Genomic DNA, 25671 nt, shown 5'->3' with positions numbered 1-25671 from the left:
GTGAATAGATCGGCCAAAAAATGGCTCTATCACTGTTTAGCACCAAACTTAACACACATTTGGCACCTCATTTAAGGCCGGCCATTTCCATTCTAAGAAGATACTGTGCCGCTCAAAATGCAGTCGTTCAAAGTGGCGAAGATTCAGTGAAAGTTGAATATCCACCGATTGTGGATCAATCAAAAGCAGCGGTAGCTGAACGACAGAAGTTGGCATGGCATGAACAAGTCAAAAACTGTTTGACCATCGAAGAAAAGTTGATCAAAGTGAATATGCCAGCTTATTGGGGTCTACGCACCACGCCGCTTGTGAACGATGAATACCATTACAATTGTTTCCCATATTTTCAACATTGGACACGAACACAATACGAAAACGGGCTGCCAAGTGGTTGGTTCAAGAGCTCAGCGGAAAAAGTTGACGGTCTGGTGAATAGCATTCGTGAGCAGATCATCGAAGCCATTTCGTTTCAATATCAAGGTTTCAGGTAATGAATTGTCTATGTCCGTGATATAACCAATTGAAGCTTTTAATATGGATTATTTGTTCCACTTCAATCAAGACGCGAGTACGAATCTAACGTGAAACTATCGGACGAGGAAAAAACACGTTTGAGAACCGCACAAATTTGCAAAGATTTGAATCGCATCATTATTAAGAGTCTATACTCTATTGCACCGCATTTGGAGGAGTCCGAAGTCGATATTGAACCCAGACACGAAGCATTTTGGATGGTTGGAGGTAATTCAAGAATATACTTCAATGTTCATTTCGATGATTTTTCTAAAATTTTCAATGAAAACTTCATAGGAATCGAACCACCAGAAGATAAGAAGATTTGGATTGAACGAAAGACACCATTGACGGATGAAGAAAAGAATGAACCAGTCGATAGGCCATTCCAATATGCTGGTGAGTAAGAAGCGAACAAAATTCATTCAATATCAAAGAATAAATCAAGAACATTCAATGAAATGGAATTTGGTTCTTGTTAAAATTTGAAAAAAATCTTTTCCCCCAGGCAAGCCAATATTGTCGGTGAGAAATCGTTTGCCATTGGAGCCAGTCATCGACGATCTTGAAAGTGAGGCTTTTGACGTTGAAGAAATACCAAAATCACGATGCGATCCTCAAGGTTTGGGATATCGACGTGTTTATCAACACGTTAGAACGATTCCTGGTTTTTGGCCAGGGAGTGAGCATGAATTCGGCCAATTGTGCTATCACAATCGGCACAAATATAAAATAGCCTACAACGAAATCGATCCAGTCGATCAGCAAAACGCATTGAAAGCTCAAGCCATTTTGAACAGTTTCGGATGGCTCATTGGTCAGGCATATTATCAAGGATTTTCGACGTTCAACGAGCTGACGTATCCATTGACCACACAAACAATCATTACTGATGGACAAAATTGGTCATTCTATGTTTATCAACTGAACACAACCGTGTTCGAAACCGTTCATTTCGATCGTAATCGTCGTGCAAACAAGTGCTGGGGAACAGAGGAATTGAAACTATTCGAAGAGATCGATGAAAATGGCAAAGTGATTGGTTTCAACGATGAAGTGTTACGTTATCTCATTCAGTTTTATTTGACCGAGCCGAAAGAACGCAATTACGATATGAAACCATACTTGGGAACCGATGAGCAAACAATCGCTGATATCGACCATGTTGAACGTCGTGCGTTCTTGGAACAAAATTACAAGCATTTAATGTCCGGAAAACCGAGACATCGCAAAGATCTTGTGCCAGAGGTATATTTGTGGGAATGGATTTACAAGATCAAATTCGATACACGGCCGATTGATGCACGCCGACGATTCTTCGAACTCAATCAAGATCCATGGGATCGACGATTGGACGACTATCATCCATTGTACATACCTAGAAATGAACGTATCGGTGGATATCACGACAAGAAGAACAAATGGAGAGCGAAGTACTGGCCATAGAATGGTTTTTCTTTTGGTTAATTTGTATAAATTTAGTTAAACTACAATTCACACACATTTTATGAATGATGAAATAAAAATAATAGGAAAAATTTATTGGAAGAGTTTTTGTTGAAGCACTTCAATGGGGAAATCTAATTGGACATGAAAAAGAAAGAACATTAAGAAGAGCCAAGAAGAAGGTTTGATTAAAAGATAAAGTTAGCCAATCTATTTCCCTCGTATTTACAAATCATCGTCCAATTTTCACAGAAACACACAGAGAGGCTAGACAGCTTAATTCGTTTTTCTTGCTTTGAATTCCAGTTGACTGCTATAGAATAAAAACCACTTGTTATCTGTTCACGTATCGAATGTGCTTGTGCACTCAAAACGTTTGCATGGTAAAACGTAGTAATAGGATGCTATGCGGATATTTTGTTATATTTCGAATGTAAGTGGTTTTTATTTTACAGCATTAGGCTCTTTTATCTGTGAATTTTTTTTATCTGTTATATTTTTGCAATTGTCAAACTCTTATCAACAAAACAAATGATAAAATGATAGCTTAGGAAAGAAAACAAATAAAATAATAATTCCACTTCACAACTTGTATGCCTGACTACTTACTAATTTTTTATTGACTCATCATAGTATCGGTGTGATCATTCATTCGTCTGGTATTCCGCACGACAATAACGAATGTGACGCAGTTTATTTTGTCTACCTCAATACTGAGTTTTTCGCATATTCGACTGCGTTAGTTTTGGATACTGCTTACCTCAAGTTTTACTTCCTTGAGAACAAATATCAATTTGGATATCAACTGCAATTACTAATCTCAATCTATCAACATATCTGTGGATTCGGTAAGCATACACAGAAAATTTTGCGAACGAAGTGCAAATTGTGTGAAATTGTTTCGTTACATACAGAATATGGGCTGCTGTTGTTCCAGTAGTACCAGTTGTTGTGTTACCAGTGCTGTTGTTCCAATTGTTTCGATTCGAATTCAACCCATCCAGGAGGAAACACTAGGCGCTGTTACAGAATCAACGCCATCACAAGTGTCAACATACAAATTGAATATTCATCATCGGGCGGCTGTTGTAAATAATGGTTATACTAAAGTGGAGAAGTCAATAACTGGTCACTTTTTCATTAGCCTTGAAAGAAATGGCGAACGTCGGTACTTTGGAAAGTATCCTAAAGGCGGTGGTCCAATAAAAGCAATATTCGGTCGCGAAAAGATAGAAAGTGACAAAGAGGAAGAATTTGTATTGTGTTTACAAAAATTCGAGATAAGAAACAATCAAAAGTATCTTGATACAAAGACAATTAATCTGACTGAAGTGCAATATAGCAACGCTGTTGAATATGCAGAAAGCAAAAGTGAAGGGAAAATAGCACAGAATAGATATGTCTTGGGACTTTCTGATTGTGCTGACTTCGTTCAATCAGTTTATAATGCTGCAGGGCTGCCTCTCTACTTTTCCTCAGTGTACAGAACGAAAGAACTGATTTCAAGTTTGGCGGGTGGAAAAGTTCTCACCGCATATGGTTGCCTGGATAAATTTGTGTCTAGATTTGAAAAAATTCATACTTCGAACAACAGCAAGCTTGCTGCGAAATTGAACATTGGTGAAGAATGCATTATACCGATCTCAGACAAAGCATTTTTCATCGACATCGATGATGCTTTGCAGAAAATAATGAATCAACAAGATATTCTAGCCTCTAAAATCAATAGAATTTTCATTTACAATTTACGAATGGAGAATATGTTTAATTTGGTAAAAGTTAAAATTAAAGAGCAGTATGACATTAGACTTTTCAAAGTTGGAGAGCTACTTGCAAATAAAATTGCACAGTACAAATGCGATGCCAATGTGAAATTCAAAGCAAAAGTCAGAGAGAAGAAGAAATTATTCAAAAAGAAGCTTGATAAGGATCTACAAAGAGCTAATGCTAAACTGGCTAAATATCAAGTGAAAGTGGAAGAGACAACAACGAGAAAAAAAGACAAATCAATGAAGAAAAAAATTAAAAAGCTAAAAGCACTGATAAAAAAGAAAAATGATCAATATCATGTTCTAGAAGAGTATTTCGAGGGAAAACTAAAGTCTCAAGTTAAAGGGAAAATGTTTGAAAATGCTAGAAGGGAATTTAAAAATGTTTACACTCAAATGAATCAATATAAGACACACATGGCCAAATATATTGAAAGATTGATAGATAAGGGTGATGAAAATAAAATAGTCTTACCGTCATATCGCTTGAAATTGGAACAAATGTCGCGAGTATTACTTGGAATCACAAGCAAAAAAGTAGAACAAAGAATTACACATGATTTTGAATCATTTTTCAACGCTACACTGTCGGAAACATTGACATCGGATGGCAAAAAAGAGCATCGAATTTCGCTGAAATATTTTTTTACCAGTAAGGGCATCAAAATATTGGTCAGACGGTTTGACAATTTTAAAAAGTGAAACGTGATAAATGCAGTGATAGATCTAGCAAGTGAAGAAACACTTCTGTTCAAATGTGTGGTCTCACGGGATAGCGAACACGAAACTACGTTTGTTCATTTTAAGCAATCGTTTTGGACAACTCACAAATATTGAGCATCTCTTACTGAAATTGAAACAACTAGCGTATTGTAATTTTGGTTCAAATTAAACAGTATGATTTTATTGCCATTTACAAACCCAAACAAACTAATTGGAATGGAAATTGGACACGATGAAACCAAAGTTATATGCCACTTTCAGAACACATCTTGTTGAGACATGTTGTGACACGATTGCATTTACTCGCTTGTTCACCATTGATCCGCGTTTGTCATAATTATGTTAATATAAACAATCTCAGAGGAGTCATAATAAGGAAACTCAATGAATTTCTGTTGGTAACAATGTCAATAAAACATTTTTGTTTATTATTCGAACAAATGGTATAATCAAATGTTGAGGTTTGGATCGGCTTCGGCAAAGTTATGAATTGCGTTTAGAATTTTGTTTATGGACAATGTGATTAGAATTAAATTATTAAATTGATTTTGGAATTTTCTTTAAAAACAATGTGAAATACAGTAATGATAACTAACAAGTGATTCCAAATGTGTTGACCAATTCGGTTATTAATGTTAAAAAGAATTGAGTTTTGACCGATTTTTCATAGAACATAAAATATTTTGATGAAACTTAAGTAGTTTTAGCCTATTAAAGTGTTCGAAAAAATGAATGTTCATATATAATATTGATGAAATTTGTGATACTTAAACAATAAAATTGATTCAAATCACATACAAATACAATATTGTTTTTTTTTGCTTTTAAACTCTTTGGAAACTTGCAAATAAATGATGATGTCACGATGCAGTAGTTGATGAAAACATTCCAGTCTGGTTTCAATCGTTCTTTGTCAAATCGATGATTTCTTTTAGCAGCTGCGATTCATACTTTGCACGTTTTTCGGGTGGACATTTTTTCAAACAGTGCTCCAAGCCTTGGTAGAACACTGACTCGAAAACTGGCGATTGGTCTGTTGCATCTGTTTCGGTTTTTACATCAATTTCTTTACCGTTTGCACCAGGTTCACCATGCGAAGGAGAATCTTGCTAAAAGTGAAACGAAAAATTCATTCAATCTTAAGATCTTATTCCACAAAATGGGATTCTTTTTCATGTAAGCAACACTTACCAAGTGTTCTTCCAGAGCAGAATTTGATGTTGCCAGTGCACGATTGGAAAACGTGCTTTCATCATCATTAGCAGAAGCATCAGTATTGTTGGTTTCATCGACTTGACGATTGATCGGCGGGGATGGATCACGTTCATTGTGTATCTTTGAAATGACAAAATCAATTGCGATTATTTTGTTTCTTCGAATTCAAAATAACTTGCTTTTCTATTTAGTAAAAATGATAATGGTAATGAACATGAAAATTTACCGGATTCAATGGATCGATTGCGTCATCAGCTTCACAGTTCTCTTCATTGTTCTCGTCTTTGATTTCATCGGGCTCATTGTCGAGCAGCCGCGATAATCCATTTCCACCGTACATGTTTTCAACCATAGACTTGAACATAATATTCAAGTTATTATCTTTGACTTTTTTCTTAGTTGCGCGAGGTACTGTAAAAACGGTGCAGGTATTTGGGAATCCTGGGATTTTGCAAGTCACGTACTCTTTTTTCGATTTACCAATACCTCCGAAGGCATCGGTACGGGTGATCAGCACGCCGAGCTTTGTCGAAATTTCCTTCAACATGACGAAGAATTCCGATGAATTTGCAACGTTCTTTTCATCGATGGCATACTTTGTCAAGTAATTGCTGTAACACGTGTCCAATGGATGATCCAAAAGATCCATGCGATTGCAATATGCGCACTTTTTGATCCCAAGGTGGACGTTGTGGCTGATGGCAGTATGGCTTAAAATGATTGCATACGGCCCAATCAAATCGCAAAATTTGCAACGCAAAATGCGATTTCCGATGACTTTCGACACATTTTTGTTGAGATGATAGTGATAGTACTTGAATGACTCGTATGAATTGAAGCTCATCAACTGTTGCAACAATTTTGGGTGATCATCCATTTGTTTGTAAAATCCATTTTGTTCCGTGACATAGTCCAAGACACATAAGAACTTCAATGCTTTCTCGGAATTGTCTTCATTCTTTTCCTCTAATTTTTTGAGGATCGGCGCAATCTTTCGGCTCGCCAAATGTCTTTTCAGTGCTTCGATCATTGTTGCCTGAAAAGTAAGCACATACACGTGCAAATCAACTTTAAATTAATTTACTGAACTAAACAATAAAGTATTTGTAAATTGCACTGTTTTTTTCTCCAACAAAATTTACTTTCATAAATCAAAAATAACAAATGCGCACAACGCTACCTTGGATTCACCGCAACAAACACTTTGAATTCGATCAAATTGAAACAGATGAATGGAGTGAATAAGGAACGTGACTAACTGTGTCAACGAGTCGACTGAAAACTTAAATGGAGGATCACTCGCGTTAGTGTGATTTATAAAAATCTGTCCAAATATTAGTTTTGCGCCAACACACACAAACACATTTCGATTTCGCCCGAGAATCGGTCGAGATGCGAATATTTGATGATGTAATAAGAGGCAAAGTTAATTGAAAAAAACTGTTCATGTTTATTCATCGGAGTGTGTTCTGTTATCCATACATTGCAACATTTGCTGTCGCCGGGAATTTGGAGAGCGATAATATTTTGACAGAGCACAAGCACAAACACAAACACAAATGAAAATAGAAAGACTGGATGCATTTGGAATTTTGTTGATGTATATTCAGAGCGAAAAGGCACATAAGTTGAGAAGTTACCATTAAACTTGACTGTGTATTTACTGTTGTTGTGGATTTTTTTCATAAAGTGGTATCAAACTTTGGAATTTCGTTATGACTTTCCATTTTACATTCTGATGATATTTTCGATTGATTTGCGTAAATCAGGCGAATGAATTGCTCTTTACTATCTATATTTTTTGAATTAAATCGCTTAATGACAGAACTTACCCATAGTTATGGTATGCAGTCTGTACTTTTATGCACATCAAAACATCGCAAAAATGTCATGAACGATGACTAAGTTCGTACTATGCGGTAACAGCTCTTCAATACAGACTTTGATTATTATGAACAAATTTCTTTTTCGAAAATTAGCTAACACAGAACTTTCCAGGTAAAAACGTAGGCGCAGAAGAGAAATTTGAAATTGAATTTCTTATATCCATGCACTTTTATAGTGGAACTTAGAAAAAATACATGCCTCACTTTCAAGTGTCTTCGTCGTAAATTCGAGAATATGTTGCTTTGTTCCCGAACAATAAAAGACATCGTGCAAAATCAAAAAAAGGTTAAATTTGGCCATTTAAAATCCTCTTTTTATTTATTTATTTCCCGAGTAGCAAAAATCTCAGGCTTGCAACCAAAATTTGTTATAAATCGGTTTCAATTTAGTTATTCGCAACAAAATATGTTATAGAACAGTTGCAATGTGGTTTTTAGGTAACAAGGCATCCGCTTTGTTATATATAAGTTATAGAAAAGTTATTTTTAAGTTGCAGAAAAGGAGAAATATTTTAACAAATTTACCAACTGGTTGCCAGATAACTCATAATCTCAAAACTTTATTGTAACGTTGCTGCAACTACGATTTGGTTACATACGTAACCATGATACGTCAGTGCATTTCACCTTGTCAAACATTCATACATTTGGTCCAAGAATGCAATTCCTGTTGAAGAATTTGCCAAGCTAATGAGTTTCGAAAACGTTGAGAACGTTAAACGTTTCGCGTTGGTGGATTTCATCCAATCCAAAACCAATCATTACAATAAAAACAGAGAAATCACAAAAAAAAACAACTTGTGTTGAAACTACTTCATTACTATCTTTCTTGTTACTATAACGTAATTCAAGTTATAATTAAGTTACATTCATGTTATATAGAGGTTACAGTAAGGTTACTTCAACTAAACATATTGAATGTAGATACGTTGCATAAAGAAATAAAATTTGGCTGTCATTAGAATTCTTTCCGTAAGGAATACATCGCCTAATCAAAATTCTGTGGCAATAAAATAAAATCATGGAAAACAAAACAAAAACAGACCAATTTCATTGAAACTGTCGTGGGATAAAATCAAAAAGAATGGAAATTATGAAAAAAACGTAGAGAATTGTTCAAAAATATGCTGGCATTCAAAATATTGTTTGACATTGAAACGCAAAATAGAATTTTATTTGTTACTCTTACGTTTATACAACATTTCAAAAACTGAAATGCAACTTGAATAACACAAGTTGTAAATATGTTGCCGAAATGTTTTTGCAACGTGTTTTATATGATGAAAGTCTAGATGGAAGCTAAGAAGTTCCTGCAACATTACTACAATGTAGCAGTATTGTTACAACAATTCCAAGGTTCTATTTGAGTTACATTTGAGTTTTAGTAACAATGGCAGTAAAAATCTCCATATTTACTGCTGTTTGGAATTTTTTGCGCATCGATGCGCTTGTTCTTTCGAAAATAAAATCGAATTTATCATATATTTATGCATTTTCAACATTGCGTTTTAGCTAATTATTATAATTTTGACATTATAAATCGTATTTGAAATGGTTTGAGATAGTTAAACGAAAAAATAAAAAAAATTGAAAAAAAATATTTTGCACATTTTTTCTCAAAATTGCATTTTTTGAAGGGCGCGTGAATTTTAAGAGCCTATCGTGGCCACTATTGACGACAAAATGACATTCGTTGTAAAATTTCGATTTTGAAAATGTTCAAAATCGGCAAAATATTTTCATTCTCACACATATATATGTAATTGCCCAGCGATTAAATATTTTTCAAGTTGAATTTGGCAAAGATAGAGATAAATGATGATGCCATTGAAAGGAATGAATTGAAGAATGAACATTCTAATTGAAACTCGATAGTAACTTTATTGAAACTTTCTTTGGTTATATGACAGTATGCGATTTATGAGCATGGCTATTGCAACGATATAATAACATAACTAAAATCGAATTATAACCGAATTATAACCAATTTGTTACAAATAAGCCCCGTCTCGCGGCTAAACAGCTTACAATACGGTTATTGTAACGTTACAAAGATCGGCTTGCAACATCTTTGGAGTTGTATTTAAGTTATAGTAACCCATTTGCAACCGAGAAAAAGGGGAAATTTGCTACTCGGGTTATTACGAAGCCTACACTTATACCAATATGTGCTCACAGCGAGCTGTGAACATGCTGGTCAAAGACCCAATACGGTATAAATTCCGTCCATGGTGCGTCTTTAGCAAAGAGACAATTACATTACAAGGGATGATGGTATTCATGAAAAGACATTAAATACCACCGATTGGTTCCGGAAAACCATGGCAAAATCGGCCCGGCTCAGGAGAATCAGGGGAATTACATCATATAAGACTCCAATTTATACAATGCAAAGATAAAAATGAAGCAAAAATCAAAGAGAGAAAGATCTTAATTCTATGTTCTATTTTTTATGTCCTCTTTTGAATAAACTAATTTTGTGAATCTAAAAGAAATTATTGAAGTAATTGGAAATGAATCACAAGGAAAAAAAAATAATTGTAATTTGTTATGAAATTCAAGATCGTATTTGAGCATGTTCTCGTTCTTTCTACGCGAAACGTCATTAGCAACAAGTAAGAAACGCAACAGGCATTGTATTAAAGATAAAAAGAGTGACACCAAGAGCGAAACATGTATATCTTTGATGGCTTGCGAAAACTTGGGATCAGTGTTTCAGCTGCAAAATCGGGATATAAATTGCCCTAATAAAAAACCGATATCATATTTTTCGATTTATTGATATATCTATCTATTTATTTCTATATAATAATATCTTTTTTATCACATAGTGTTTGTTTCAACTTTGATCTGAGGATGTCATTTTTGAACGGAAATCCACAATACTTTCCATAGTGCTGGCGTCGCTAGGACCGCGAATAAATTAGGTCGACATAGACGCGTGTGATTCAGTTGTGTTCAAATTGCTGAAAGAGTCAGTAGCATTACAATCACCTCTGTCACATCACCATATCAAAAAAGTAAGTAATAATATCACCGATCTAGAATAACCAGACGAAAAAAAGGAGAATTATTAGAAAAAATGTACTTTATTTCATAATCAAGATATAAACTAAATATATATCATCGGAACGTTGTTTTAGATAAAGGTAACATAATATATTCTGCAGGTCATTTTTTTGTAAGTCTAGAAGATGATGACGGAAAAATCAAGACAGAAACATTCTTTGGAAAGTATGCTGCAGAAGGTGGAACAAAATGTATTGATGGAAAAGGAAAGATAGAAAGTGAGATAGAGAAAAAAAATGTTTTGCGTTTACAGCAGTTGAAGAAAAGAGATAAGAAAAAATATCTTGTTAAAAAAACAATTAATCTGAGTGAAGAGGAAGAATATAAAAGAGCATTTGAATATGCAAACGATAGACGTTTAGGGAAAATAGATGTACGTTATGAATTATTCACAGACGATTGCACTGACTTCACTCAATCAGTATATAACGCTGCAAAGCAGCCTCTATATTTTACTTCAGCATATAAAAAATCTGAACTAGCTGATTGTTGGGCTGCTTCAACTGTTTTTTTCAAATATAGATGTTTAGATGAATTTGCTTCTGAATTTAAAAAATTTCTGAATATAAAGAATGCCCATAATAGAGCTATTGTTCGGGAAAATGGTTTTGATGTATTTGCTTCTGAAAAAAAGTCTGCTAATAACATAAGAGAGCTTGCTGCTGAATTGAATGTTAAGGAAAATTGTATAATATCTCGTGGTAACGGAAAATTTATCGTAGATATAGATGATGCACTGGAAAAAATCCTGTTCCAACAGGGATTTGAAAGGAATAGTTCTACAATTGTTCCACAAGCGTGGCGAATCAACGAAATATTGATTTACAATTTGCGCTTAGAAAACATGTTTAGCTTAGTAGAAGTAAAATTTCAAATGAATTTGAAAAATGAATATAATGCCTATGTTTCCAAAGTTCGGAATCAAATCGAAGAAAAAATTGGACGGTATACATGGAAGGAGAATGAGAAATACAATTCGAAAGTAGAAAAAAAACAATCATTACAAAACAAAATGTTGAAAAAAGTAAAAAATGCGGGAATAGGCGAAGCAACACAGAAACAGGAAAAAGAGGAATTAAATTTATTACTAGAAATTTATAAAAGGAAGTTGAAAAATCAAGTAAAATCGAATATTGTTAAGAAAGCAAAGAATGAATTTCAATATGAGTGCATTAAAGAGTTTGAAAATATCAAAACTCGCATATATTCAAATAATAATAAATATAATTATAATGCATCTTCAGAATTGCAAAAACTAACTAAAAAAATATATGAAAAAATAAAACAAGTTATAGTGATTGAATATTTTGAAAAACTTTTAGAACATTATATTGAACAAATCTAATTTAAATATAACTGTATTTCAATGTATTATTTCCATTTTTTAATTGAATAAATTGATAAAAATCTGAAGATTGTAAACGCTAAATGCATATTTGCTTGGATTTTATTGTTGATGCGATGAGTGTTTTTGTGTGCATAATTTATCCTTTTTCACAGCTTATGTATGGTCACGCCTTTCATTACTGCTTATTTCCATGAAGCAACTTACACAGATAAAATCTTTTGATGTTCAAACTTGCTCATAAAACACAATGAAAAAGTTTCTTTTGTTTCAATTACTAGTTAAACTTTATTTCCAATTGGATGGTCTTCACTGCACAGAGATTTACAGATAATAATAATAAAATGTTGTGGACAATTCTGTTTTTTTAAAAATTAATGGCCGAATTGGTAGATCTTTCGTCGCGAATTTACAAATATGTTGCTGTTGTTTAGATGTTAAAAAACAAGCGTGCGCGCGCATTCAAAATTAGTTCGTTCTAAGCTGATAATCTCCGTTCTGTGTGATGTAACGCACCCAAGGCAACGCTTGATAGCCACTCTTCTCGATGATTTTTAAGTAACGCACCTGCAGAAGGGAAAGAAGATATTAATCGATTTTGCAAATGAGAGCATCTGATTAAAATGAAAGGATGAGATTCATTGGGAATCGGACTATTCACCTGGATACCAGACGTGGTAAAGTATGGAATTTCGAATTTCACTTGAATTGGTGGTTTGCCTTCGCTGTCTTCACATTCAACGCTTGGCAGTCCAAAGTGAGCTCTCATCAAATACTCTTTGCCGCCCGGGAATGACTTAATTGTCCATGTGATAGCATTCTGCTCCGGTGCATATTTCACACTGCCGATGGTGGTCTTGAATTTGGGTGAATCTGCATCGGCCGGCACTGGAATTACGATTTCAACATTATTTGCCGTCGATCGTCGTTTGAATTGTGACTTCGCCTTAATCATGTACTCAACACGCGAATGAGCGTGTCGTTCGATGACCGATTCGATCCAAATCAATGGTTTAACGTGTGTATTCAAACGATACGACATCAATTCGAACTCTCCATCTGGCGGGATGAATGAAATGGTTCGATCGTTTTCGAAGCGTGACAATCGAACGCATTGATGGAATTTGACGTCTTCTAGTTCGACGGATTTCGATTTTCCACGGCCGGTGCTCTCGAACAGAACTTTGTCATTCAAGCCTAGTCGTAGCTCGGGCATTCCAGACAAATACACGCGCATCTTTATCGCACCAACAATTTCACTGCGCAACACATTGCCATTGGCGTTGGCCAACAAATTGACACTTTCGATCACATCCAAAAATACTTCATTCTTGCGATATTTAATGCCTTCGGAACGCCAGGACACGGCATTTGTTACGGCCATCGGTATACGCGGTTGAATCTCCAACTTGTGACCTTCTTGTGTGATATATTCCTGCAAAATTTTGCTATCGGTTGTTTGCGGATACCCGAAATCGATAAGCTCATCAAGTAATTCGTACACAACCACAAAATTATCACGAATACTCTCCTCCTCCAGCTCCTTGAAGTACTCGATGAACACTTGAGCAATTTTATGCAGAAACACAAACACCAACGCAATATTGGCATTCTTTCTCGTCACCGACACTATGTACAAATTATTCGTTTTGATGTAGGCAAATGTGCATTCGGCTATTTGAATAATTGGTGTGATAAGACCTTCCTCCTCTTTTTCCATCAGCAACGGCATAAATCGATCAATCACCGACAAATCTATATCACCACGATAGTTTCGTGAGATCAACACCTGGTCGAAGAAATTGAACCAAAACGAGATGAGCATGATTAAACCAAGTAATTAATCGATTTTTAATTCGTTTCATACCTTTCCCTTGACATCGAGTACGAAAATAGCTGACGATGACATTTTGAATCGAGTGAATCTACAAAAACTACACAATTAAAAAGAAAACTAGCTCAAAAGCTGAAATGATAAAATGAAAAATATTTGTTTAGGAATGAACAGTGTAAAGGGCCCATTATTAATGTGCATAGCATTCTTATCGATATTGAGTCACATACCTTCTGTTTAAATAGCACCGGAATGTGAAATGAACTTAAATATCCTAACACAAAAAATTATTCTCTCAATCTCCTATATTGTAATCGCTACAATTAGTCACACCTTCAAAATCGTCTCAATCAGTCGAACAACAATAGCGTTGATTGGTAATAAAAAAAATCAGCATCAATTAATAGAATATGTGCGACTACGGTGAATTTTGCTTATGGTCGGCACTTGCAACTTCAACATACAGGTGTGAGCGGTGCGAGTTATGTATGCACTCCCCTTGTGTGTATTGTGTGTATGGTCACCGATTATTCACTTATCGCCGTTTCTCACTCGAACAATACACCATAAATGACACAATTCTTTCTTGTATACTGAGTTGGCACAACACACTCCTTCGCTTCTTTTTTTCTGATTAACCAAAACTAATTCGATGGCTTTTATTGCAAAATGCACACAATCCCTAACGAAAACGGTTCCACCCGCATGGGTACCCTTGATAAGATGTTTTTGTACAAGTTTTTTTTTGATTTCAGTCAGGTCTTTAGTTTGATAAAAATTACAAAACCTATTCGATGGCTAACATTATTGTCGACGACTTTTTGTAGCAGCCATATTAACTGATGACATTTGGTTTGTTACCTGTCAAAATCGAAGTAGTCGGATTCTCATGCATGTATTGTGTTGGTTTATTTAAATGTGTCACTGTATCCAAAAGTCCACTTTGACACATGTTCAAAGTTGATGAATTTATGTGGGTAGACTGAGGAAAAGAAGATAAAATATTAATTTTATTGGAAGAATAGATCTGAAATGAGCTCAAATTAAAAATAATTCTTAAAATTCTCTGATTTTTACCTAATGAAAGCTATCCTCTCCATTTCATAAGAAGAAGCTTCATGAAGCTGGTGGAGACGCCATTATATCTTTGCTTCTTTTCATTTATTTGCTAGACTTGTTTTTCATCGATCCCAAATTTAAATGTGGAAATCCATTTACAAACACTCTTTTCCGGAAAATGTTGTGTTTTCATTCTGAAAATGTATATTTCTGAATACTTCATTTGTTTTTATTCACAACATCAGTTTCAGTTGATTGATTACAGCTAAACAAAATGCCAGAATCTAATTTATTACCTTGGATTTTGGGCATTTTGATTGAAAGTTTACTTGAAAAATAGATAGAAACATACTTGATTTTTTAAATATACACCGAAAGCAGCCAGTGAACTGAAAAGTGCAATTTTCCATGGAATATTCATCCATTGACTGAGTATGTGATGAATAATTTTTTGTAAATTAAAAATATCTCAATAATTTAATTATGTGAATTGAATATTTCAATATGAAATGGGATCGAATTTAAGCCTCATATCATCCTTCAACAGTGTGAAGACGTCATAAAATTTCTTATCAAATCTTAAGGAGTACAAAACAAGATGATGTTTTGGCATTCTTTTTGGCTTTTATTTTCCGTAATAATTCGAAGGAGAGAGAAAGAGAAAAAAATACACAAGTTCCGAAATCATAATGCATAAAATGTTAGCTCAAACAAAATCGAGAGAAGAAAAAAGTAACTTATGTAAGCAAACGAATGAAAATGCGAATGTTTCAAGTCAAAAAATTCCCACTGACAATTCGAAATGGATTCGGCACGTGTTTTGACATCAATTTATTTTCCACATCTCAATATTTGCTGTACACACAGCCGTTCACTCTGTTCGTCAGAACGTACTGTTGCACGAATGCGTATTTCGCTGATCTGATACAGTTATGAATAGGACATGGAATATCTGTTCAGCAGAGTGAAATTGATTTTTATTTTTATCCACTTCGTGTACGGTTGTTTTTTGCGCAATTTCATTGTATTCCAACGTGCAATGCAACACGTTTCGTTTCAGATCAGACCTGTTTATGACATCACTTTCTTGGTGCTTGCCATTCTCAACACACTGATACACCCTCCCTAATTCACTTCTCCCTCGCTCCGTAATTATTGAACGTTTGCGTAAATCTCTTTTACCTTTTAATTTTGTAACGAACAGTGAACTCGATACAATTTCAATTCAATTCATAATTATCATTCTCGGAATATTCAGTGGCGTCCTTGTCTCCGTTTGTCGGCAACGCATCGCATATAAAACAATTATTATGTGATTGTCTGTCGGTTTCATTGACACTCAAATCATATACACGAAAGTGCGTTTGACATTTTGATATAAGATTTTCTTTTGATTATTTGGTATCGATTGGCTGCTACTGAATCGGATAGAAACATTTTTCGGATGACAAAACCAATTACGAATTTAAATTGATTGGGCCGTTTCGATAGTCGAAGATATGGGTAAATTATTATGACAATTTTCATATGGTGAAAACATTAAACTTGATTGGAATCGTGTGCTAATTTGCTGATAAGGTTTATTGTTAATATAATCAAATTTGGAGATTTTCAGTAGAAGACTTCACGTACAAATGATGAACTTACCATGTCGGCACAAGGTCACTAAATAAATTCTATTCAAATTTGACGGATTAAGACCATAAAATGGCGATAGCAATGTGAAATTAAATTGTGAATCTAATATTTAATGTAAAAATATGTGCCGAATCACTTTTTGCTGTCAAACTAATCAATTCGTTTTCTTAAAAATAGATAATCAAAATTTCTATAGATCGACATATGAAACCGTGAGCATAAAAACGACTTATTAAACAGTCGCCGAACAAAACGATACAAGAAAAAACTACCGAACAAAACGTACCACAGCGGTAATGTGTAGCACAGCGGAGTTTCGTTTTGAACGGTACCGTCCTGCTGTGTTACGTTTTTAACGTGTGTTTTGTTTGGTAGTTTTTTCTTGTATCGTTTTGTTCGGCGATTGTTTAATAAGTCGTTTTTATGCTCACGGGTTCATATGTCAATCGAAATTTTCAACATTCCCACGAATTAACTGTATTTCCTCCATTAGATTTTTTGATGAACAATTAAAAATAACTCTAAAAGCGAGCAAGAAAAATAAAACACAACCAAATTGTCAAAATTGAGTGTTTGCATAGTTTTAATTCATAATCCGTGCTTCGATCACTAATCAATAATAATACTTAGTATCGACAATAACCAAAAAAAAATGAAACTCCCATTCTAATTGCACTGTTCGTTACTTAACTTCTTATTTTGATTTGATTCGTTTTGTCTACTAATCGGCAACTACCATTCTCCGAAGCATAAACTAACTCCACGTGCCTGAGCAGCTGCATCGGCACATTTAACTACTTTGAAAGCAGCTTCGCATCTATCGGTATCCGATACATTTGCGCATTCATTTGCAATTTCAGTCGCTTTTTGTATATTTGCAACATCGTTTCCAAATACCTCTTTGGCCAATCCAACGTAACCTTCCATGTTTCCTTTATTGTCTTTCAACTTCATGGGAACCAAATTAGATTAGAATAAGAAAAACATATTCAGGGGATACATATACATGGATTACTTACGAATCCAATTTTTTCAAGGACACATGCATGCATGCACTTGCCACTAGGAGTGCTTGGTAATTTCTTTTCAGCTGCCTCTTGTAAATCAGCAGCAGTAGCTCCTTCCTTGCCGGCACATTCTTCAGCCATTTTTTTGAACATTTCTATCACTTGTTCCTTTGATATAGCTTGCTAAAAACGATATTAGAAAAAAAATCTAATGATTTTGCCTTTTGTAAAGATTTGAATGTATTCCACGTTTAATATGCACAGTTTCTACCTCGGAAAAGCCAATGGTGGCACACACAATAGTCAATAGAATGAAACACTTCATTTTGATAACGTTTTTAATGAATCCAAGAGTTGGCGGAATTGAATGTAAATTCAAACTAGCTGATACTGATAACAAATCGGGAATTGGGCCCCAAATTTATACAAAAATGCACGACGAAATTTTGCAATCGATAAGTACAAGTCATTTTTACGATTTGGAACGATAAAGGCAAAACAAGTGGATTGCTACAAAAAAAACTAATTCTAGTATTTAATTATAATCATACGTCTAGCACGACTTCGATAGGAAATCGTGTGTTTGATTGTAGACATCCATCGCACGGTATTTTGGTAAATCGCTTTGTCGAAGTAACATTAACCCTTTATCACATTTCGGTTCCTAAAGTAACCAGATACGCCAGACGCTATAGCTATGAAACCACTGAATATTTTTGCGTTCTTGTTTGGAAACAAATGTAGGGAAATGAACTAGCTTTCATTTGATACTTTACAGGCTACAATCGGTTGGCTGAATGGAAAGTTTTTTCTGTTCATGTACTGCTGTAAAAAAAATGCGAAATTATAGCAGAATTCCACATTTTTCTTCCTCTTATTTTGTGGGTTTGTTCATTCTTTTCAATTGTCAAATTAGGACTCGTAGGACCAAAACACATCAATTTAACTTTCTGCATCATTAGTTTTATAAAATTTAATTTTTTCAAGCTTTTATAGTGATTTGACACTTTTGACTCTTTTCCGATTTTCTCGACAAATACGCAATTTTTCAAAATTCTAAGTATGAGGTTTTTCTCTATTTATCGTGGCACAAAACATATATCAAAATGATTCAAAAACAAAATATTGTGCATCAAAGGGTTAAGTACTATTCCACAAGTAACATCACCTCATTGTCTGCCAATGCAAAATGTTTAATTCAGTGTGACGGCGTTGTTCCTGCCAAATAATTATTTCATTATAATGAACGATGAATGACAAAACAGCCGAAATTGTGGTTCACTTTCATTTATGTGTAGGAAATTCATACTTGAATAGCAATTGCTATTCATTAATGAATAGAACGTTATACGTTCAACAGATTATATAATTGTTACTTGCATTATGGACGTTGCAACTGATTAAAACAATAAATAATACAAATATTTAACATCGAATTTCATCATTCTCTCTCGCACTGACTTGATCAAGCGCGTACTGTCGTTAGAGTGGTAAATGTAGTTCTTCGCAGTGCGATGAGCTTCGTTGTTCTTCATGATGTAACAGACCGAATAACGTAACCGTTCTCTCCTTATATTCATATATTAATCAGAATTCCTGGGTTTTTTGCTTAAGGTATCTTAATAAAAATTCTAAGATTTTCCTTTTCCAACCTTTAAGGGTTTTTAAGATAAGTTTATAATTGGGTTTTTCCCATGAGGTGAAGTTGATTTGACTATGTTGGGTTTATAAGACTCCTTTGGAATTATGAATCAGAACAACATTGATTCCTAATCTGATACCGAATCCTAAACATGCAACAATAAAATAAAGTATGAGTGATTCCAGCTTTCAAGAAGCCCTTGAATGTGACTTAGTTCAAATGGGTATTCAAAGTATGTATTTCATACAGTTATTGCCCTCCCTAACTCGAGCGCCACCTGTTTGGTGCGAACATGAAAACAAACAAAGCAACTCGAGCTGCCAACCGATATAATAACCGGCGGGAATGAAGACAGCGTATAAAAAATGTGCCGCACAGAACGAAGTGCAGCGTTTCTTCTATACATAGAGTTGTTTTTGTATTATAACTCTGAATGAGTCAATTTGTTTAGTTTCATGTTCACACCGAATAGATGGCGCTCGCGTTAGACAGGACAATAAATGCTTTTGCAATAAAAGATTCTTCTTTTGCTACACATACATCACACATTTCAACATATTTCCGCTATTTCTGGCGTCTTCACGTTTCATATCCATTCGATTCTCATTTTCGAATGAAAACAGAGTAAAATTTTGGAAAGATAACACACAATTGATTGTTTGCATATATTTATTTTATTCATAAATTGTGCTTGGAAGTGATAATCAACATAAGTATTTTTCTATTCATAATTAAATGAATTATTTCGTTAAAAACATAGATAATTGGAAGCGACATTCAAATTTACATAACTTTTTTCGAAAATAATATTGTCCATTTTGATTTGATTCAATTGGATTAACAGTGGATTATTACCAATCATCAAGGCTCACACCACGCGATTTGGCAGCCTTTACCATACATGCCAATATTTTTGCAGAAGCTTCGCATCTATCGCCGTCCGTTTCACCTGTACACTCATTTGCAATGTCAGTGGCTGTTTGAATTTTCGCAGCATCGTTATCAAATACCTTTTTGGCAAGTGCAATATTGCCTTCAACGTCAATTTTATTATTTTTCATCTGCAAGAGAATAAATAAAGAAATATTGGTTAAAAAATTACTTGCTTTTGAATTATATAGGTTGATAACTTACGAATCCAATTTTCTCAGATATACAAGCGTGCATGCACTTTGCAGGTGTAGTGCTTGGTAGTTTCTTTGCATATGCTTCTTGAATATCAGCAGCTGAAGCGCCTTCCTTTGCGGCACATTCCTCGGCCAACTTTTTGTACATTTCTATTGCCTGTTCCTTAGTTATGGCTTGCTAAAAACGGTACGAAGGAATTTAATGTCTAAGTTTAGTTTTGGTTCGCGAATATTCTACGTTGAAATAAGTATTTTTTACCTCGGAAAAGCCAATGGTGGCACACACAACAGCTAAAAGAATGAAACACTTCATTTTACTAATTTTGGAATGAAATTTTAAGTTTAACACAGTTTTTATGGAATCGTATGTGAGTTCAAACTAACTGACACTGATAAGAAACGAACAATTGGTCGCCATATTTATACGAAAATTTGACCAGAACTTTGATTATTAAGAAGTACAAGTCATTTTTGGAATTGGAAAGGCAAAAAATACATACAAATTGCTATAATATATTTCAAACAAAAAAGTCTCTACGCACTAGCACTAGAGTAATCACATGTCTAGCGTTTATAGGAAGTGGCCATTTAAGTATAAAGTCAAACGTTCAATTCTTTGAATTGCCATTCAATCGAAATAATGTAAAATGTTATGCCATATCAGCGACCGCTCATAGTCAAGCTAATGAAACGCGTTTCCAATGTAACAAAGAGAATGCAGAGTGAGCCATTCTGAATGACGAAGTATTACTACCGGAATTGAAAATTGTTCAAAATGAACCATGACAAATTGACAATAGTCCCACGAAAAGGTGTTTTCTATCCGGTAAATCCCGGTTTTCATTCAAGTATCTAAGTATAATGACAAGAACAGGAAATACTTGAAAAATTATACATTTGGTGTATTTGACAATCGAAAGATTGACTGCGGTTTTTTATTTGCATTTTGTGTTAAAGAGACCGGTCAATAATAAGTGAAAAATACAAAAAACAGTTTTGATTTCACAGAAGGTTTTTTTCCAATGCCTAAAACGTCTTCAAAGCCGAAACCCAAAGTTTTAGCCGCATTGTGACTACATTCGAATATTTTGACAGCCGCTTAGCATCGATCCGTGTCAGAGGCGCAGCATAATCATTGGCAAGGTTTTGAATCTTCTCTATTTTGGCACCATCACCATTGAATGCCCTCTTGGCAAGACAAACTGTTTATTCCCCATACACTTTGTTGTCCTTCATCTATGGAATTTTTGTTTAGACAAAAAAAATGCACCTGAAAAGATGCTGTAGAGCTCTAATTGACTATTAATAATGTTTTACGATTCTGAAAGTTTCACCTAAACAAGCGAGAACACATTTTCCTGCTGTTGATGTTGGTTTCTTTCGTGCAAATATTTCGGTCAAATCTCGAAATAAGGCTCCTTCTTTGGCACTGCACTCTTTTGTAATTTTCATAAACATTTCCTTCCTCTGATCCTTCGATAGTGCTTGCTACAAGTGGAGAACAAAAATTTGATCAAGTCAATGCATTGGAAATTCCATTTTATCACAGTGCTTTTCAGAAAAGTCAAACACTGCACAAACAATCACCAAGACAATGAAACACTTCATTTTGCTAAACCTTTAGATTTTTTTTTGAATTGTAATTTGTATTAAAAGTTTCGATGGTGCACTTGATTTAACACTGATCACAAGTGTTATGTTGATGGTTATATTTATACAAAAATGATTTTGATCATGGATTCAGTGATTTCAATCATTAAAAACGACCAAATTCATTTAAGAAAACAAGACTTGAATGCGCAATCAAAATCACTCTAGTTTTCATTTTCAACGGAAACGAATGACAAATACCATTCAGAGTGTCATTTCATCGTGCGTTTGTGTTTTTCCACATCGATGCGTATTGCTTATGAATTTTTGGAAAGTCATTTGTCCGATCAAGCCAAAGGTCAGATAACAACTTTATTGTTTTGTCATACGAATTTGTCAATAGAGGAGAATGAAAAACAAAATTGTAAATATTCTATAGATATTAGTTTATTATATGAACTGCAAGCTAGCATGCGTGCATAAAAATGAATTATGAAAAATAAAGTCAAAGCAATTTTTGGCTAAGCGATATTCGTTGGACTGTTGATCTTCGAGTGATGAACATTGTAAAATACTTTCATACATCCTCAAAAGTAATTCCACGGGTTTTGATGGCGTTGTGTCCACATTCAAATATCTTAACAGCTGCATCACATCTGTCCGAATCTGTGATCCCCGCGCAATCATTAGCCAGCTCCCGAGCCATTTGGACTTTTCTTGAATCGCCATCAAATGCCATATCCGCAACTGCAACAGTGCTTTCCACATCGACTTGATTCATTTTCATCTTTTATCCGTAGAAAATAGAGTGAAATGGATTTTATAAAATCAGACGTGAAAACAGAATATAAAAATGCAACGTTATGTGAATTCTAAATGATCAAATATGACTCACGACTCCGATTCTTTCACCCAGGCAAGCATGAACACATTTTCCCGCCCTTGTGCTTGGTGTCTTACGTTGAAATATTTCAGCCATTTCATCATCGGTCGCACCTTCTGTTACAGCACACTCACTGGCTATTTTCATGAAATTCGCGATCCGTTCCTCTTTTGACATCGGCTAGATTTAAAAAAGAACATAAGTCGAATCAATATTCGTATTTCGTAATTATGATAACACAAATGATTCATAGAAAATCATGTACGTTATCATTCCATTTACACTACTGAGGTAATATATTGTTAAATTTAATAGCTGTGACTAAATTTACAATCGGATTTTTACCTCACAAAAACCAATCACAACACATGCAACCAATAAAATAATCAAACTCTTCATTTTTTGTTAATTGAAATTAAAACTATTTTCTAGAAAGATTTGTTTTGCAATAACACGACAGTTCACTTGTTCTACGAACGAATGAACGATTTGACGGATTTATTGTCATATTTATATGAAAATGTTCAATGATTCGATTGTGGAAATTATTAGGTCAGTTTGTTCAAACCTAAAGTCGGAATCATCATGTTAACTATTTTTGAACTTACTCCAACAGAATCGTGTCGTAATCATACAATTGATTATTTTATTTCTATGAAAAGTGAATTCTTCAACTTCCGTTGAAATTCTCATGTTTGCAAGAATCACTCGAATTTGCTAGTAATGCAAATGAGTATTAAAATTAGTAGCGATTGGTGAAACGTAAAAGAATGTATGTCATTCAATGCATCTGCATTTTTGAAAAATAAAATATGTTCTTGTGAGCAGTTTTTCGCTGACTTTCTAGTTACTGATAACAAATATTGATATGGTGTCTGTGAAAAAAGTTGTAGAATTCGACACACCGCACAATTTCAGGGATAAAGGAATCTCAAAAATTTTGAGCAAAAAATATGTAAGAATTAATAAACGCAACGTCGATTCAGTGTGAATTTTTGCTTGGGAAAGGATATGAGAAAACTGTCTGCCATTTGGTTGTAAAGCACATCGAGTTGTTCAACTTTGGCTTAGATACAAATCTGCTAAAATAATTCGTGAATGAAATAATTTGAAATTTCTTTTTTCATGGACAAAGAAGCATGTATATCCTTTTACATCTCACCAATGGATATGTATAATCACCACGGTAGAACAATTGAAATAAAAAATCTCTAAATTTTCTGAAGTCATATTTAGTCGGTGATTTCTCTTGTTCATTGAAGCTTTAGAAAATCCCATGATTAATACCAATAATTAAACAAATCAAACAACACATTTTTTTGCAAATCATTTTTATTTGTGCATTTTGATCAAAGGTGCTCATCAGAATGAGTATATAAAAACAAATATGAAATTGCATGCAATTCATTGCAATAATTTGTGAAAATCAATTTCATCTTCTTGGTTAAACCAAGTTGGCCCATAGCGTAGTTATCTATTCCTTTACAAGTCTGCGAATGAGATACCGCGGCCTTTAGCAGAATCACGTCCACAAGCCATAATTTTGAAGGCAGCTTCGCATCTATCTGCATCAGTAACGCTAGCACATGCAGTGGCGAGATCACGTGCTGCACTCACTTTAGCAGCGTCTCCATCAAATGCCATTGCAGCAACATTGGCAGTACTTTCAACATCCACTTGGTTGTTCTTCATCTTTAGTTAGAATAAAATTTAAAAATTGTTTAGAGTGATTAACATATCATGAGCTCCGAACTAGGGGACAGACACGATTAAAAAAATAGTGATATTTCGTTCAAAAATAGCAAAATTAGAGAGACTGAAACTTTTTTGTTCCATACATTTAGCATTGTCAATACATTTCCTTATGGAGATTGTTTTGTTTATTTACCGTTATTTGTCAACAAGTCTGTCTATATCAACGCATTGCACTGTACATAGTATATGTCCATAAGAAATACACAGAGACAATGCAAAAAGATAGGCAGATTTGTTTATAAGCCACAATAAATAAACAAAACAAAAATCTCCATAAGGAATGCATTGGTAATACTAAATGTGTGGAAGAAAAAACTAAAAAAATTAGCTAAAACTTATGGAATTAGAAGAAACAATGGAAAAATCGTTCAAAATAGTTGAATTAGGACAAATTGATACCGTGTCTTGCCCCTAGGCTCCGAACTTACAATTCCAACTGCTTCGAATATGCACGCTCTAACACACTTCCCTCCTTTTGTACTTGCTGGCTTGTGTGCAGCTATTTCATCCACATCAGCACTTGATCCACCTTCTTTTGTGGCGCATTCGTTTGCCACTTTGTAGAACATTTCCTTCCTTTGCTCTTTTGACAGAGACTAGAAAGAGATTCAATGTGAATTTAAAAAAAAAATTGGAACCAAATTCGTATGACTTTACCTCCGACAAGCCTATTGCACAGCACACAACAACCAAAACAATGAAAGATTTCATTTTTGAATCACTTCTTTGGAAGATTTACACCAACACTATTTCAAATGCTACTGATAACATTTGCCAAATTTTTGGTCGTATTTATACAAAAGCGCTGCTGAGTTTGATTGAATGACCTAGTCACATTTTCTAACTATGTTCAAATACATTCATACTAACTATTTCACGTGCCTAACCTTGTTGTTGGTAGATACAAAGTTTGCCAAATATATAATTAAATTGACAATATTATCATGAAGAGAATAAAGCAAACAACCATTTCTAATTCCATCCAATCCAAAATTTATTCAACCATTGAGTTTCTATGCAAAGTTCTGAAGGCAACTTATAATCAATACAATTTGAACTTGTATGGTTTAATGTCATTGTTCAGCAAATATTATTTTTTTCCATTAGACTGCAAATTTGGACTAATATTTTGAAAATTAACCATAGTCAGTAGCATGGCAAAAATATCAC

The 25671-nt window shown here is 34.3% G+C and overlaps 8 protein-coding genes across 8 annotated transcripts; 2 read left to right on the top strand and 6 right to left on the bottom strand.

Annotated features, from left to right (window-relative positions):
• The first annotated feature begins 20 nt into the window (after positions 1-20).
• On the top strand, positions 21-2055 carry LOC129580514 (28S ribosomal protein S30, mitochondrial). The gene is made up of 4 exons (XM_055470998.1): positions 21-487; positions 563-741; positions 811-912; positions 1022-2055. Exons 1-4 carry the CDS (start codon positions 21-23, stop codon positions 1957-1959), a joined length of 1686 nt encoding a protein of 561 aa, XP_055326973.1. The 3' UTR covers positions 1960-2055.
• Positions 2056-2678: 623 nt separating this feature from the next.
• Positions 2679-5252, top strand: LOC129580517 (uncharacterized). The gene is made up of 2 exons (XM_055471001.1): positions 2679-2807; positions 2874-5252. The coding sequence occupies exon 2, from the start codon at positions 2877-2879 to the stop codon at positions 4428-4430; it is 1554 nt and encodes a 517-aa protein (XP_055326976.1). The 5' UTR covers positions 2679-2807; positions 2874-2876; the 3' UTR covers positions 4431-5252.
• On the bottom strand, positions 4841-6923 carry LOC129580518 (uncharacterized). Its single transcript, XM_055471002.1, has 4 exons — positions 6809-6923; positions 5893-6702; positions 5643-5786; positions 4841-5560 (listed from the first exon to the last, which is right to left on the bottom strand). Exons 1-4 carry the CDS (start codon positions 6812-6814, stop codon positions 5351-5353), a joined length of 1170 nt encoding a protein of 389 aa, XP_055326977.1. The 5' UTR covers positions 6815-6923; the 3' UTR covers positions 4841-5350.
• Positions 6924-12225: 5302 nt separating this feature from the next.
• Positions 12226-14658, bottom strand: LOC129566161 (AP-1 complex subunit mu-1). The gene is made up of 4 exons (XM_055441810.1): positions 14031-14658; positions 13834-13932; positions 12628-13755; positions 12226-12533 (listed from the first exon to the last, which is right to left on the bottom strand). The coding sequence occupies exons 2-4, from the start codon at positions 13873-13875 to the stop codon at positions 12435-12437; spliced, it is 1269 nt and encodes a 422-aa protein (XP_055297785.1). The 5' UTR covers positions 13876-13932; positions 14031-14658; the 3' UTR covers positions 12226-12434.
• A 2404-nt stretch (positions 14659-17062) lies between these two features.
• On the bottom strand, positions 17063-17883 carry LOC129567645 (general odorant-binding protein 28a-like). The gene is made up of 3 exons (XM_055444755.1): positions 17776-17883; positions 17517-17687; positions 17063-17445 (listed from the first exon to the last, which is right to left on the bottom strand). Exons 1-3 carry the CDS (start codon positions 17827-17829, stop codon positions 17230-17232), a joined length of 441 nt encoding a protein of 146 aa, XP_055300730.1. The 5' UTR covers positions 17830-17883; the 3' UTR covers positions 17063-17229.
• Positions 17884-19801: 1918 nt separating this feature from the next.
• Positions 19802-20651, bottom strand: LOC129566986 (general odorant-binding protein 28a-like). The gene is made up of 3 exons (XM_055443439.1): positions 20533-20651; positions 20281-20451; positions 19802-20207 (listed from the first exon to the last, which is right to left on the bottom strand). Exons 1-3 carry the CDS (start codon positions 20584-20586, stop codon positions 19998-20000), a joined length of 435 nt encoding a protein of 144 aa, XP_055299414.1. The 5' UTR covers positions 20587-20651; the 3' UTR covers positions 19802-19997.
• A 1652-nt stretch (positions 20652-22303) lies between these two features.
• Positions 22304-23218, bottom strand: LOC129569166 (general odorant-binding protein 19d-like). Its single transcript, XM_055447752.1, has 3 exons — positions 23092-23218; positions 22759-22926; positions 22304-22650 (listed from the first exon to the last, which is right to left on the bottom strand). Exons 1-3 carry the CDS (start codon positions 23143-23145, stop codon positions 22441-22443), a joined length of 432 nt encoding a protein of 143 aa, XP_055303727.1. The 5' UTR covers positions 23146-23218; the 3' UTR covers positions 22304-22440.
• An 867-nt stretch (positions 23219-24085) lies between these two features.
• Positions 24086-25258, bottom strand: LOC129569361 (general odorant-binding protein 28a-like). The gene is made up of 3 exons (XM_055448133.1): positions 25159-25258; positions 24930-25097; positions 24086-24438 (listed from the first exon to the last, which is right to left on the bottom strand). Exons 1-3 carry the CDS (start codon positions 25210-25212, stop codon positions 24229-24231), a joined length of 432 nt encoding a protein of 143 aa, XP_055304108.1. The 5' UTR covers positions 25213-25258; the 3' UTR covers positions 24086-24228.
• Positions 25259-25671: the final 413 nt, after the last annotated feature.

Source organism: Sitodiplosis mosellana, unplaced genomic scaffold (assembly GCF_009176505.1).
Source record: "Sitodiplosis mosellana isolate CC-2019 unplaced genomic scaffold, AAFC_SMos_1.0 Smas_scaffold_1, whole genome shotgun sequence".
NCBI lineage: Eukaryota > Metazoa > Arthropoda > Insecta > Diptera > Cecidomyiidae > Sitodiplosis > Sitodiplosis mosellana.
Note: the sequence above shows the minus strand (reverse complement) of the source record. Positions and strands in the feature narration are given on the sequence as shown.